Source organism: Rhinolophus sinicus, chromosome 14, assembly GCF_057876585.1.
Source record: "Rhinolophus sinicus isolate RSI-liver-muscle chromosome 14, RSI-T2T, whole genome shotgun sequence".
In the NCBI taxonomy this organism is placed as follows: domain Eukaryota; kingdom Metazoa; phylum Chordata; class Mammalia; order Chiroptera; family Rhinolophidae; genus Rhinolophus; species Rhinolophus sinicus.
In genome coordinates this window covers 181,393,196-181,409,337 of record NC_142514.1, presented here as the reverse complement: position 1 = coordinate 181,409,337, position 16,142 = coordinate 181,393,196, and the positions used below count along the sequence as shown (strand labels likewise).

The window sequence follows — 16,142 nt, the reverse complement described above, 5'->3', positions numbered from 1 at the left end:
TACCAGTTTATCTTCCAGAGTAGAATAAATGTAATACCTAGTTGCCTAAATTATTACATTTCTAATGAGGGGAAAAAAAAAACCTCTTAAAAATATCATCCCAACTGGCACTAATCCAATCCATTTCCAGATGTCAAGAACCACTTTGTAGGTTTGAGTTGCTCTCTAACACTCACAAAATACCTATCTTTTAATATAAACAAGTAAATTTCAAAGGTCACAATTTGACCCACACGATAGTCGGGTTCACACAGCCATGAAGGGGAGGGGGTGCCAATGCTCGCAGCCTGAATTAAAAGCAACAAATTATCTATCACGTTTCCTAAGAAGCAGACTAATCCTGGCAAAAATTTTACTATGTTCATTTTATCCCATTATGTTTTTATTCTTATAAGGTCAAAGTCCTCCTAACAAACCAGCATCTAGACTTTGCATCTAGAGGATTCAGCTGGGAATCAGACAATACCAGGCAATAAACTGGTTGCACAGGGCTTCTTAGACCTATCTAATGAGTGTAATTACCTTTTATAAAATAAGGGTTTTCCACTAACCTACATTTGAGGTCGAGTACAACAGCACAAATGAAACAGCACTTTCTTATTAGTGCAAATCAACGAAGCACACACAGCACCCTCTTCCAGCTTCCTGGCAGTGCTACCTTCACAAACCTAGAGCGATCACACTCTGACTCCTTTCCTCACTGGTTGGCAGATGGAAAAAAAAACAAAGCCACAGCTTAATCTGTAGAAAAACAAGCCTCGCTTGCCAAAAAGTCAACTGACTTGTTCGATGTTCCTAGGCGATTTGGAATTAGCCTGGCTCTTGGGACACATTTCACAGAAGTTCACATTGAAGTACCCTAGCTAAGCTGGTACACCAGTGCGCAGTCCTGTGCAAGCACTTTGGCACTGTTTTCCCAAATCCATGACGGCTCCAAACTAGTTACCTAACTGCAAAGCAGTAAGTTATACTGCATTCTTGGGGTGGCATGTGTTCTGAGCTACAGTTCTATCTGTTCCAAATTCTGTGGGTGAGTTTTTAATTTTTAAGAAATACTCAAAAAGAAAAAAAAAGTTAAGACGTTAAAGAAATAAAAAAACTGGGAAAAGTTAAGATGTTAACGGAATTAAATAACTGGGGGAAAACATACTCAAAACTCCATCTCAAGCTAATGCTATGTCAAGAGGCCCACCTAGTGCCATTCTATTTTACTAACCTTTACAGGAAATCCATTGGATATTGCTAAATATAAAGAACTGCCTATTAATTGGTTTGTATTTTAAGGGATTTAGGGGCAATAGAAAACTTGGGCCTCATATCCCCAGTTACAGCCTCTTTCTCAACATTTTTCTTTTATTAATGCACATAAAAAAATGACGGACTTGCCTTGTGAGGTCGAAAATAGAGATACAGGCTGAGAGGAAGAGGAAGAAACAAAGGAATCTGAAAGAAAATATACAGCGTGAGAATGACAACCTCACACAGGAATTTTAACTTTTATTTTATTTTATTTTGGCCAACCATCATAATTTCATTGGGTTTAAACAAGAGGAGAAAACCCAAGTCTTCATTTCCAATTACTGTTTTCACTCACCTGGAAGTAAAACCTTACTTCATTTTGAGATGCATTTCTAAAGTTAATCCATTTTTTAGGGTCACATATTCTCACCTTCAAAGGAAGAAAACAGGAACCCCTAGCATTTTTAAACAAGTATAACCTCAACATGATGCTCCCTTGCAACACCGTGTGGGAAAGGAAAAATAGGAATCTAAGTACTCATTGGTAGTTGCTTTTAACCATTTTCAACTGCATTTTGTGGAGTTAGTCACTAAAATATGAGCATTTAAACATATAGTTGGTAAATATGCGAAGTTGGCTCTGAATACTTGGGAAAATAGGACTACATGAGAAATCTTCATCTTCTAAAATTACCCTCCTCTAAATTTGGCAATATATATCAAAGTTTTAAATGCACATACCCCCCACCCCCCACCCCGCACACATTCTTTAACTCAGCGGTTATACTTGCAGGAATTTAACCTAGAGATGTCTTTGCAAACAGTGCAAAGACGTGTGTGAGGACGTTCACAAGAGCACTGGTTGTAAGTACTAGAAATAATCTAAATGACCATCAACTAAATAGTTACATCCAAACAATGGCATATTTGCTGCTATGAAAAAGAATGAGGTACAGCTATATATGTTGATATAGTTGATACATTAAATTAAGAAAAGGGAACTGCAGAAGTGCATAGAGTATGCCCCATTCTGTTAACTGGCAACAAAAGGGACTTTGCGGTCTGGGAGGGAGGGAGGTTTACTTTTCACTACAACCTTTGGCCCTTAAAACAAAAGAAATCAGACAAACCAAGAATATAAATTATCTTTTTGGTAAAAATGTTAAAAAATTAATAAAAATAGCATGTGAAAAACACCCTCCGAAAACGCTCCTAAGTATACTGATCTTGTTAACTCCTTTCCCTTGCAGTTATAAAAATGTTTTTACAAGTATTTATATTAAAATGAGGAGATTACTTTTAAGGATTGGGCCATAGCTGTATCTCTAAGTACTAATTTAAGAAAACTAGTCAATGAACACATATGGAGCATATTAACACCATGGCAGAATTTAGTAGGCAATAAACAATAATTCAGTAACTCAAAACCAGAATTTAAAAATCCACCGCTTTTCAATTATCTTAAAATGAAGCATCACATTTACTCCTACAAATCGCCTTTTCTTTTTTAAAACAAGCATTTCTATCTATTTCTTTAATGTTTCCAGATGGATTCACTCCTATATGTATTTACCTTCAACATTAAACCTCTGCCAACTGATGAGTTTACATCTGAATAAACTTGAAAAACCAAATGCTAAGTAAGCCTCAATGCCAAAAAAAGCCTATGAACTTGCCTTTTCACCTCCACCTAACAACTCCTCCAAATGGAAAATTTCAACACATAAATTTTTGCGCATAGCAACTATTCTGATAAAGAACACAGATAACCAGTGATAATTTGAAACAATATTGCATGAGATCTCCTATCTTACAAAACAACACTGTACTCATACTCCATATTTAAGCTACAGGGAACTGAACCCAAGAACGATGACCTTAATTCTCAAATGCTATTAATCAAACCAAACATTATGTTTAAGTAGCCAGGTCCAGGCACTGTAACACAGCGATGACAAGTTAACTGAAAAATTCAAACTAGTAAAACTGGATGAGCTGTGGGAACGCAGCAGAGGCAGTCACTAGGGTAAACTGCAGGAGACATGGCAAACTTGGTCGGACAGGTGAATGAGGCAGGGGAAGGCGTTCTGCAGCAGAGGAACAACGGGCCAAATTCTAAATGGCTTTAACTGTTATGTAATGAAAGCCGGGTTTTATACTGTGTGAAATGAGGAATGACAAAAAGTTTTAAGGTAAGGGAGTGACAATATCACATGTATTTGAAGAACTGGTAGCAGTGTAGAACAAGCACTTAATTTTGGAAAGAACATGAGGGCCTGAATTAAGGCAGTGAGGATGGGAAGGAGAGGATAGATTGGACGAGACACGATGGGCAGAACTTGGAATCATTTGGATGTTGGAGACTAGAGCAGTCTAGGACTAAAGGACTAAATGAAACGCCACTGATGGGGTATGGAACAGAGAAGGAATTCCTTATATTACCTTTCACTAATAAGTCATCTAAGGCACATCTAAGTGGAAACTGTTGACCACCACGGACAGGCTCAGGGAGAGAGGTAAAGGCCATAGAGAAATACATGGCAGTTAATATTTGGATGAGAATTGACACCAGTGGAGTAAATGAATGTGTTCAGGGAGAATCAGAGAGGTTTCACAATGGACTCTTGAGATACACCAATATTTAAAGAGGTACAAGAAAAAAAAAGAACTTGTGAAGGAGACAGAAAGGAGTCAACACACCAAGTGAAAATGGTGTCACTTGGAGAACACTTTAGAGAATGATTAACAGAGTCAAAAGCCAGTGAGTGGTCAAGACTTTGAAATGGGTGACTGAAATGAAGTAATCAAGTAATGTAGCCCCTGTAACTCCAGAGCTAGAGTGGTGGGGAGGGGCCAGACACAGGACTGAGGAGTGAATGGGACTTTTAAAAGCAGGATGGGTGATAAAGTGAAGGACTGAAATCTGGCAGCAGCTACAGGGAGAGGCAGAGTTGAAGAAAAGACTTTTAGGAATGGAAATGACTTAAGCATACTGATAAAGAGAAGGGAAGGAGCAAGTAGAGAAAGTCTGAAGATAGATAAAAAAGCAATATTTGAGAGAACAAGGACCAGGAAGTTGCTAGAATGGATAAAAAGGCACAAGTGGACCTGCTGATAATCTAATTCCAAGAAATAACCAGTCACCTGTGCAAATATGTAGCTATAATATTGTTTATCACAAATAATATATTTTTAAGGAAACTTAGCAAAGGTCAATGAGGAGCCAGTTAAATAAGTTTTGCTATTTACTTAAAATGGGACTCCATTAAAAATTGTGGTGTAGATGAGAATTTATTGACATTAAAAGACATTGATAGTGCACGGAATAAAAAAGAACACCACAAAAGTAATTTAAATAATGTAATCGCATTTTGGTAAAAAATACAAACTCATGTAAGAAGAATGAGATCATGATATTTACTTTCAGGAATTATGAGTTTTTTTTGTTGCTTTTCTGTTTGAGTTTTTTAAAATAATGAACATTTCAAAAAAAGAGCTAATTTCTTGTTACAAACTGAAAGGATATATATGAAAATGTTAACTGGGTGGAACTACTCATTGATTTTTAATTTTACTTATGTTTTGGTTTTCTTAAATTTTCTTTCATGAACGTTTTTCTTATAATTCTTAATACACACCTATTCCCCCCACCTACGTGGAATGAGTTAGCTATTTAAGAGGGGAAGACGGGCACTTACAAATGGGATCTTTAGCAGGTCTTTCAAAAAAACTATTTAGTGAATAATCTTATTGGTTGTCACACAACTTAATTTTCAATCCTCATAATACTTTAAGCTGCAACAAGCTGTCAAAACGACAAAAAAAAAAAAAAATCCTGCCTCTTTGAAAAGAGCTTCCATTTACTTAGAGTCCTGAACATTTATATACTACATATTAAATTAAATCCTTACAACTCCCATTAAAAAAAACAAACCAACCAACCCTGAAGTTCATGTGTCAGAATCAAGATTTAACCCCGAACTTTCCTGAAATCCTGTGCCTTTCCTACTGTATCACCTACTGTATCACATATAAGGACAGTCAGATCACCTGTCCTTCTATTGCTGATTTGAAATGTATGTGCTACTTACCTGAAAATTTACTAGTCAAGTTTAGATTTTAAAATTCCATCATACCAGTAAGACCCTGTCCCCTTACCTCTTAACTCTTCCCTCCAGCAGCATACTGGATGGGTTAGAAGTGGAAAAACAAGGAGGAAAAATAGCAAAAAGGCACATCAGTGCAGGTCTTCAAATTTAGGTCAAGCCTGTGCTGTTGTGTTGGGTGAGGGGAAAGGGGAGAAGCTTTGGATTACACGTGAGATTCAAGTTTTGGTTTACATCTAGGGAAAATACACCAAATACACCTAATTGTTTGAAATTTTATAACTCCCAATAAAAATATTGTTTCAAGGAATTGTTCCTTTTCGTGATAACTGTCCTTCAACACCAGCAGGATACGGGCTTTATTTTTAGACGCAGAAGCAAGTTACGTTCAGGAACAACTTTGTATAATGACTTCTATAGTTAAGCCCAAAGCTTTTTTCTTTGTGGTAGTTTCTATAGATTATTAAAGCATCTTCCAATACATAAAAGTAAAGTGTTTGAAGTTGTATCTAAAATTAACATAATGGGGGTGGCTGGATGGCTCAGTTGGTTAGAACGGGAGCTCTCAACAGGGTTGCCAGTTAGATTCCCACAAGGGTCAGTGAGCTGTGCCCCCTGCAACTAAAGATTGAAAACAGCGACTGGACTTGGAGCTGAGCTGTGCCCTCCACAACTAGACTGAAGGCCAACCACTTGGAGCTGATGGGCCCTGGAGGAACACACTGTACCCCAATGTTAAAAACAATAAAAAAATAAATAAATAATATAATGAAAATTAGAAATTCATCAGCTTTTAGACATCATTTCTACTATAATATTCTAATAGTAAAACAAACTAGTTTTTTCATTTAGTTTCCCTTTTTGCTCTATAGCCAGACCACACACACACAAAGCAGTCTTTCTACTCTTTCTCATGATCATAGTTTTTGATGGCAACGCACATCTCATAGAAGCTGCTAAATGGAGCCAATTAGTGCCCTCCCCCCAACAGAGCTCCACAGATAGGCAGATTGACCCTTGTCCCCCCAAACTTTATGCCATTTATTTCTTTTTCTTGTCTTTCTGTGCTGGCTAAGACCTCCATTGTATTGCTAAAAAAGGAGAGAAAGTGGACCACCTTGCCTCTACCAAAGCAATTTCTATTTCATGATTAAGGCTTTCTTTCTTTTAAAAAAAACTAAATTTTATTTAGATTTACAGAAAACACCCAAAGATAATGCAGTGTTGCTTTATATCCAGCACTCAGTTTCTCCCAGTGTTAACATGTTATACTAGTATGGTAGTACATTTGTCACAACTAATGAACTAAGATTGATACATTACTGGTAACTAAACCTCATAGGTCATTGGGATTTCATTCATTTTTCCCTAATGCCCCCGTTCTGTTCCAAAATCCCACCCAGGATATTACATCACATTTTGTTATCTCGTCTCCTTTGGACTATGACAATTTCTCATCTTACATGTTTTTGATGATCTTGACAGCTTTAAGAAATACTGGTCAGATATTGTACAGAATGCCCTTCAACTTGGGTTTGTCTGATGTCTTTTTCATGGTTAGACCGGAGCTATGGGTTTTGAGGAAGAATACTATTAATACTTAGGTGAAGAGCCATCCCTGTTGTATCCCATCAAGGGTACATCTGTGAATACGACTCTCGCTGATGTCTCGCTCCCTCACCTTGCTCCCCTGGCTGAGGGAGTCTGCCGGGGGCTCCACAGGAGCACTGCTCCCCACCCTTCCATATTGTACTCGTTGGAAGCAAGTCACTAAGCACTTCCTACACTACATAAACTGGCAGGTTGGTTTTTATTTCTTTATTTAGAGTTTACATAACTACTATAAAAACAAACCAATCAGTAATAATGTTTTGGTCCTCTGGATCCAATAAACCTAAATAAGATCTAATATCTAGTTAAAGAAATTCAGCTTATTTGCTGTTGGAAATGAAGTCCAACCTGATTGGAAGCACCTTAGGGTTAAGGACCTCTTACAAGTCCCTGTATCTTTCATAATGAATATGATGAAATGAATATGATGGCCAGCACACAGCAAAAGGCACTGGAGGCCTTCTCCACAGTATAATGGAGGCCTGAACATTACAGAGGCTTAATAAATGTTTGGTGAAAACCAAAGTGTAAGAGATCTTTGAACTGTTATTTCAAAAATAGACTCTGATGGGCGGCGGATGGCTCAGTTGGTTAGAGCGCGAGCTCTTAACAAGGTTGCCGGTTCGAGTCCCACATGGGCCAGTGAGTTGCGCCCTCCACAACTAGATTGAAGACAGTGAACCATCACTGAGCTTCTGGAGAGGCGGCCGGATGGTTCAGTTGGTTTTAGAGCGCGGCCTCTCAGAAGGTTGCCTTCTGTTAATTAGTCAGAGAGCTTTCTTTGTACATCTGTGGAGTAAAGGTACACGCAACCAAAGAGCAAGAACAAGCAGAACTCTTGTTGCAAAAGAAACAAAATGAGAAAATCTAACAGAAAGAAACAAAATGGACTGTGTAAATATGAAATGGGTTAAAAATATTGAAATAATCCAACTTCTAAAATAGCACTTACTTTTAGGAATGTCTTACCTTTCTCCAAATAATGTTCAAAATGTATTAAATCAAAATCTCTGATTTTTTTCAGAGTAAGATGGAAATTAAACTTATTTTAACGTATTTTAAAGTCCTGACACATCAAACTAGTCTACCATTGACTCCTTATTGGAAGTGAGTCTCTTTCTAATACACCAAAATGTGGCATTCAAGTGGCTATAAAAAGACAATTTTCTGGAGTAAAGCATTAGTGGAAAATACCTCGTCCAGAAGCAAGGACAATAGTAAAAGAAACCAACCTTAATCATGAGATATATGTATTAAAGTTTTATAGGCCTACATGAAAACTGTCTCCTCAGTACCTAAATGAATATGTCCGTTTTCACAGAGAACGTTTTTGCAAAGTTTATAATGATTTTCAAAACCCAAATGTTCTTAACCTGAGGTATATGAATAGATTTCATAGTAGTTCATGAACCCTGTGAAAGTTTATGCAATACTTTGTAGGCTTTTCTGGGAATAGTTTCTTCATCCATCCATTTATTCCATAAAGATTTACTGAACAACAATTATGAGCCAAGAACTAGTTTTTGTTGCTGAACAAAAAATGATAAGGTCTCTGCTCTCATTCAAAAATATCTGAGGGCCTGCTTTGTGCTAGGTTTTGTTCAGGCATTAGGGATAGAAGAGTGCGTCAAACAGGAAAAATCTCCACTCTGAGGGAACTTATGTTCTAGTGTGGAAGACAGACAATAAACAAAATAAATAAATATAGTAAAATAGATTAAGACAGATTATAGTAAAATAGATTATAGTAGGTAGATTATGATAGACTATTAATAAAAATAAAGCAGGGGAAGCCTATTTAAGGTTTTGTTTTTCTTGTGCAAAGATTTAAAAGTCAGGGAAGAGCTGCGAGGATATCTGCGGGGAGAACATTCTACGCGGTGACAGCCAAGTAAGACTGAGGCAGAGGGGCGTCCTTGGTGTGAGGAACAGCAAGGAGGTCAGTGTGTGTGAAGCTGGCGAGCAGGGCAGAGGTTGGGGCAGATGTCAAAGGGCTTCCTAAGCCCAAGGGACTTGGGCAGTTACTCTGTGATGGGAAGCCACTGGAGCATGTGCCCACGAGCGACATGATCCCACTTACGTTTTTCACAGATTTACACCAGCTGCTATGCGGAGAACAGACTGAAGAGAGACAAGGGAAACAGTCTGGAGATATTAGGAGGCAACCGCAATAATCCAGCGGAGCTATGACTGGGTGGTAGCAATGAAGTTGAGAAAATTGGTTAGACACGGGATATGTTCTGATGGTAGAAGCATTAGGATTCACTAGTAGTTGCATGAAGGAAAGAAAGGGGTCAAGGGTGACTCCAAGCTTTTTGATTTGGGCAAAAAGATGGACAAAATGGCCATTTACTGAGACGGAGAGGACTGTGAAAGGAATGGATCAGGAGTTCAGTTTAGACAGTAAGTCTGAGATGCCTGTTCGACATGGATGCTGAAGATAAAGATTTGGAAGTCACCAATTTATAGATGGTATTCCAAACCACAACATGGAGATCATAAATGAGACAAATGAAAACAGTGACAGGGACCTTCTGAGAAGCGAGTCCTGGAGCACTTTAAAGTTTAGACGTTGGGAAGATTAAAAAAAAAAAAAAAAAAGAATTAGCAACATAAAATCCCAAAGATAAGGAAATCCACGGACTCAGAAAGTAGACTAGTGTTTGCCAAGGGATGGGGGGAGGGAGGCATAGAGAGTGACTGCTAACACGTATGGGGCTTCTTTTAGGGGTGACAGAATTTTCTGGAATTAGATAGTGATGGCTGCACAATCTTGTATATATACTAAAAACCATTTTTAAATGGTGCCTTTTATGTTACGTGAATTATGTCTCAATTAAAAACATAAAAAGAACTAGCAAAGGAAGCAGGAGGAACAGCTAGTGAGAGAGTGTGGTGCCATGGAAGACGAATGAAAAAGGTATTTCAAGGAGGGGGGAGTGATCAATTGTACCAAAAGATGTTGAAAGGGCATTTAAGACGAGGACTAAGAAATGACGACTGGATATAGCAATGTGGAAAATAACTGGTGAACTTGACAAGAGAAGTTTCTGTAGAACAGTGGAGCAAAAAGGCACCTGCCTTAGAAACTGTGGGACCAGAAATTAGGCTTTTAAGTTAAACTGATAACTGAATTCAAGAGGGTGACTGAACTATTTTTATCACGTTTCAAATTTTAAAGAGGCAGTGCGTATATCTGAAAGCGAACTACACTGGGGCCTCAATCCCTTCGTTTTTATCTTACCCTCAACTTCCCAGCATCAAACCTTTGGGCATGTGTCACTTAATCTCTCGGAGCCGGATTTCTCATCTGTAAAATGAGGTTTCTATCACTGCCTACCTTACAGATAAACACAATACAAGTATTTCTACTATTGAATATAGGCTCTAGAGGAATGCTCTGTTTTATTACCTTCCTATCTCCCACAGCACCTAATGAAGACCTTTAATGTATGCTCAAACATGTGCTGAATTAAGTGAATGCATAGGCAAACTTAACCCATAGAGCAGTACAGATATAAAAATTAAATACTTCTATCTCCTATGTAAAATGAAGACAATACTCACTGCTGAAATGCCTTCAGCTAACAGGACAAAAGGAGCTCTGTATTAGTTTACCCTTCAATACATCCTCAAGGGCAGGCTGCCAATGAGAAACGTGTCAAAAAGCGCGTATGTCCTCTCCTGGTTAGGTTGTGATGATGTGCTTACTTTACCGGGAGAAAAAGACCACAAGTGTGGGCTACCTGCTGACAATCCACCTCCCCCAATAATGTAAAATACAAATGCAAAGCTATACAATATTTAAAGGGATTCTCTCTGAAATTGCAATATCACAGAGTAACATGTCTTACATAAGTCATAGATATGTAGGAAAAGACTTTACTGATGCAATCACAAGTAATACTGATTATGGCTAAACTTATTTAGCATATACACCTTTTCTAGAACATCTCTAACATATCCCAGGATCCACAATAATTCTAGAATTAATAGCTATTATGAATGAACAGAATAAAAGGCAAGTCAGTTTCCCGGGTAACTTCTGAATAAGTTAATTATACAAACACAGTATAACCTTGGCAATTTTTATTTAAAACGTTTTACTATAAAATTTATATATTTTCCACAAGTTTGTACAGTTTAGGAGACAAATATAAATTCATCATTAACAAAAATGACTACAAACTATAAGCTAAGTACACACAACAAATATGCAGTTAATCATTTATTTGGAGTCTTTGTAATTCTCAGCAGAATTACAAAAATGGTTAATTCTAGGGTTTCGGCTAGCCTAAAGAGAACTGCCTTTCTTCAGAACAAACAACCTCTTGGCTCAAACAAAACTGGAAACCTTAACTTTCCCCTTTCCCTCCAATTCCTTCACTACCAAACTTCATTTACAAGTAAGTGCTTGAAACACACACAGGATTAAATGGTTGACTCCTACATTAAGACAAATATTTCATTTCCTCACCACAAAATACAATACAAAATACAATAAAAGCAATTATATTAGTTTTATTTTGTTTTCAGACCATCTCTAAAATAACAAAAATAAAAACACTGATGCTCTTAGCAGCAACTTAATAAACAATCCCCTAGAGATTTCAAGTTCAGGTTAAGGTATGCCTGTTAAATAGATGTAGACTGGTTTGTTTGATCAGAGTGGTTAAATTACTTGTAAATTTGACTCTAAAAGAAAACAGCGTTACAAGAAACTTTTTATTCCTGGGGAATGAAAACCATCCAAGTCAACACGCATTTGTAAACTATGTTGACATGACCCTTCTTGCTGGCTCCTCCTTGCTCTAGAGCTTCCACTGACAGGAGTTTCATAATGTACCATAACTACACGTATTATGGTCAGAATGCAGATAGTATTTTAGCATACTGACGTTATGTCAAGCCACTTATGAAACACCTTGGCTCTCCCCACCCCCAACCACCACCTTTTTAAACGACCAGCTGAGTGAAAGGGGTAGCAGCTTTAAGACACTAATGTGAGGGGTCAAAAGCTGAAAAAAAAACACGGACTCACTTTTAGAAAAAAGAAAAAGGTGTAAGATCTTCCTTTATTAGGAATATTATGATTTCTCACTTGTAATTTAATTCCTATTTTGAATCTGTGTGCAAAAGTTTGTAATCTGCAAATAGATGTATCAAATATTAGATATTGACATTCAGTAAAAGTTAGGATTTAAGGAGGCAGGGTAAATTTGTCTAGGTCACGTTGCTGAGGCTCAGGGTTTGCATGCACTAGGTCATAAAATTAGTAAGAGAGTCAGGACTAAAATCTAGGTGTCTCTGGCACTCAAATTTGTGTTTACCACCATATTACACTGTCACGGATTATTTGACACAAATACAGATAATGTCTGTATTATAATGTCTCTTGAACAGTTGTTCAAATTCCTTTTTAAGGGTTAAGACTGAAAACACAAATTATACACTCACACTTCATTGACTTGTTAGAACAAAATATGAAAATGTTGCTATAAAAGTACACAGAACAACTAAGTTTCATGAGTGAGGAAAAGACTATTTAAAGCAAACATTTTTTTTTAATTGCCCAAGCTGTTCTTGCTTTTGAGCTAATTTCCATGAACAGATACAAGAAATGCAGCTGTATTTTGGCATCATGATTTTCAGAGCAATAATAAAGAACAGTCTCTAGCAAGTTATAGAATTTTGAAGGCTATAAACAGTAAACAATTAAAGCACTTTTAAAGTTCATACAATAGACACGAAGCTATCTATACTTGAGATCTAATAAAGGCAACTCATCCTGAAAAGAACACTAAATATGTAAGTCTCTTTTACCTCAACATTTCTGCCTTGAAATCTCTGGTTTCTTTCAAGGCAGAAATCTGGGAAGCCCGTCCTGGCCTCTGACCTCCTTTCTCCAAGCTCATTGCACTAGGACCCCAGGCACTGGGCCAGAGGGTGCCACCACTCAGTCTCCACCTTTAGGTGGAAACTAGTATTTCTAACATTCAACACTGGACAGGACAGGCAAGACAGACAAAATTGTTTGCTGAAGGACACCAAGCGACCACTTACTCTTCTTTTACTTTTTGAAAGTCTAAATCCAAGAAGAGCTTAGTGAAAGAATGTGAAGCTGAAGGCTGACATCAACATGCATAGATTTTTAAACAATCAAGGTAATTACTTTTTTTTGAGTATCCATTTTAAATGAGTTAAATTTGGAATAACAAAGTCCATCTTATTTTTGTGGTACAGAAGCCTGAGACATTTCCTCTAAAAGATGGAGAAAACATTCTGCAAGAAGGAAGCTTTTGCAGTGAAATGGTGACTATACATGACAGTATCTTAAGCTGAACTCTTCAAGTAGTGACGCGGCAAATGAGGATCTTATATTGAGTCCACCAAAATTGTATTAATGATTTTTAGACAATACTAATATAAATTTTCAATGGATAAGAGCTTAACATTATCTATCTTATTTTTCAGGTAATCAAAAATTTTAAATCAAGAAAAATCAAAAGATACGCACAAAAGGGCCAACTGAATAGTAAGCAATGACAAGAAATTAACACCAAAACACCAAGTTGCTAAGTTGTAGGGAAGCTGCTGTTCACCTGGACCTTCGCCATTGTTCAAGGGAACAAGGGTTCTAAATTTGCTGCCTCATTCCTTTATCTGGACAGCAATCTTGACCTTGCCGAAAGCTTCCTCTGCTACTGTTTCTACTGAAATGACCATAACCACACTGGAAAACCCAACGACGTACCAAAGCTCTGATGTGGGAAATCCAGTTTGAAAAACACGTAGAGACTATACATGAAGTTATAAATATCAGAAATTATATGTTCTTTTTAACGATCAACCCAAGACTCTGGCAAAAGGCGAAAATGAAGCATTTAAAATCCCTCAAAATCCTTTAACTAAGAGCAAAATTATCAGTACTCTCCCGAGCTTATGGCCCTTCCTTTGACAAAAAGCTATTTTTTTCCTTCGAAGACTGAGTTCCTTTAAGAACCACCACCTGCTCATGGTGCATTTTTTTTCCCTCGAGAAGGCATCTGCACTGCAGATCTCTGCCCGAGGGGCGCTTGCCAGCTAGCTCCCACCAGCAGGCAGACGCGCATACAATGGAAACTAAAAGCGGCCTGCAGTTTCCCTCCTCGTCTTTCAGAGATGGAAGGAGAAGGGGGTTCCACCAGCCCCTGCTTTGTCTGAATTTCTCCCCCTCCCCCTTTTCTGCGGTAAACATCCCCTTTTGTTATACTGCAATCAATAACAGCCCACAGAAACCATGAAATCACAATACGTTGATGGGTGGACCTGACTCTATTTATTATCTTCTAGAATATAAGCGACTGATTGCATGTCCCCACCCCCACGCCGCGCCAGGGAAGAGCAGGCTGTGTTGCACATGCAGTCACGGATCCATCTTGGACCATCGGCAGCTCCCTCCCAAATCTTTCCTGAGGTATTCTCATCACGCCACCTCCTATGTCAGAGCCTCAGAAAAATTTAAGGAGTCTAGCCACAAAAAATTAAAGGCAGGTGAAAACAGTATAGAAAACGGCTTTAATGTTTCCACTAAACTTCCTCGTCTTCCCCAATGGCAACCAAAAACATTTTATTTTTTGGAAGACTACCACGAATGTCCGATTATGTCAAGACCTGTCTGCAAACCTGCAATGCAACCCTTTCACCACCATCCCCTCAAAATCTTAACTAATTTCTCTTACGACCCCCCGCCCCAATCCTCTCAATCTCTAATCTTCCGGTAAATCACCCGGGTTAAGTGGACCGCTCCCCCGATATGGTCTTTTTTCCCACCTGCCGCGTCCTGGCGTTAACGCCCACTCTCTAGAATATCTCCCCGCCCCCAACCTGTTTTCCTCACACCCCGTTATTTCCCCACCGCCTGCACGACCTTACACTCCCCTCCCCCTTAGCCCATTAGCAGACGCCGGTCCCCAAGAGCTGCAGCCTCTCGTAGGGAGGGTGATCTACCTTCTCCCTGGCCCCTCACGCCCCCTCCCGAGGGCAGGGGTCCCCGGCGCGCCTCACCCGCACAAGAGGAGCCGCAGCTCTTCGGCCCCAGGGCGGGGCAGGCTCCCGGGCTACCGCCGCCGCCGGGCGCGGAGGGCTCGGCCCCGGAGGACGACGAGGAGACCGACGGGGACTGAGTAGCCGCGGACGGTTCAGCCATGGCTGCGCGAGCAAGGGCGGGAGAGGGGTGAAGAGAAATGTGGGGCGGGAGAGAGGGAGGGGAAAGAAAATAATCGGGCAGATGGCTCTCCAAAGTCCCTTCGCTCCTCCTGCTCCGAGGACAGACTCCGACAGACTGACTGACTCAACCGAGCGCAGCGAGAGGGCGGGAGCGCGAGCGCGCAGGCGTACAAAGGGCCCCCCAGGCGGGCGGCGGGCGGCGGGGGCGGGCGGCGGCCGCTTCTAGGCGCCCAGCGACGCAGGACGCAGGCGCAAGAACTGTTCCGTCTCCTTTCCAGCAGAGGAGGAGGGGCAAAACTGGCTTCAAGCCGCGCCTCCCGGGGACAAGACGCAAGGGGCGTGACCAAACAATAAGCTCCGCCCATCACAGGCCGGGAGGGAGACCCGTGGGTTAGTATTTCTAGCTAACTCTTCATGTGAATATTTTAGGATCGGCAGATTATGTGTTTTAATGATAGACATTTCTTTTTTGCTTCCATTAGGTGGAGAATATCTTTCCCATCTATTCCAGAGCCGTTGTCTTTTGTCTGATGCGTTCCCACCTGTGACTCCCAATAAAAAGTGAAAACCACAGTGTGGAATAGACCCACTCTGTAAGGTGCTTTATGAATTTTTCTGGATGTGTCGTAATATCTCATCACCATGAGGCATAGATGGCACGGTCTCCCATTTGGTAGGTGGAGAAAGATGCTGTACATAATGAAAAACTATTACTCATTCCAGTCACATTGCAATGCAGCCACATGACCTGCTTCATAGTCTTATGCCATTCCTGTTCCCGAAGAGGTGTCCACCGTGGGTCTTAAGGTCGTCCTTTCCTGCCGATAGGCTATCAAGTAGGGAAGGCATATTTTGAAGGAAAAAGAAAACCTCAGCTAATGAGAAAAGAAGAGCTAGGGGATAACATCCTGGCTGTGGTTAGGGGGGATGGTAAAACGAGGTATTAAAAATTGAGAATATAGCACAAAATACAGATTG

General features: G+C 39.6%; 1 protein-coding gene across 5 annotated transcripts in view; it reads right to left on the bottom strand.

Annotated features, from left to right (window-relative positions):
* RTN3 (reticulon 3) overlaps positions 1-15,281 on the bottom strand; it is a 53,468-nt gene extending 38,187 nt beyond the window's left edge. For 4 of the 5 annotated variants that reach the window (XM_019717888.3, XM_019717889.3, XM_019717890.3 and 1 more), the window contains exons 1-2: positions 15,003-15,281; positions 1,387-1,443 (exon numbers count right to left, since the gene is read on the bottom strand). In XM_019717888.3, the coding sequence (XP_019573447.3) occupies positions 1,387-1,443; positions 15,003-15,144 (199 nt within the window). In that variant the 5' untranslated portion in view covers positions 15,145-15,281. The remainder of the gene's footprint in view (positions 1-1,386; positions 1,444-15,002) is intronic. The other variant, XM_019717891.3, reaches the window with a different exon arrangement.
* Positions 15,282-16,142: the final 861 nt, after the last annotated feature.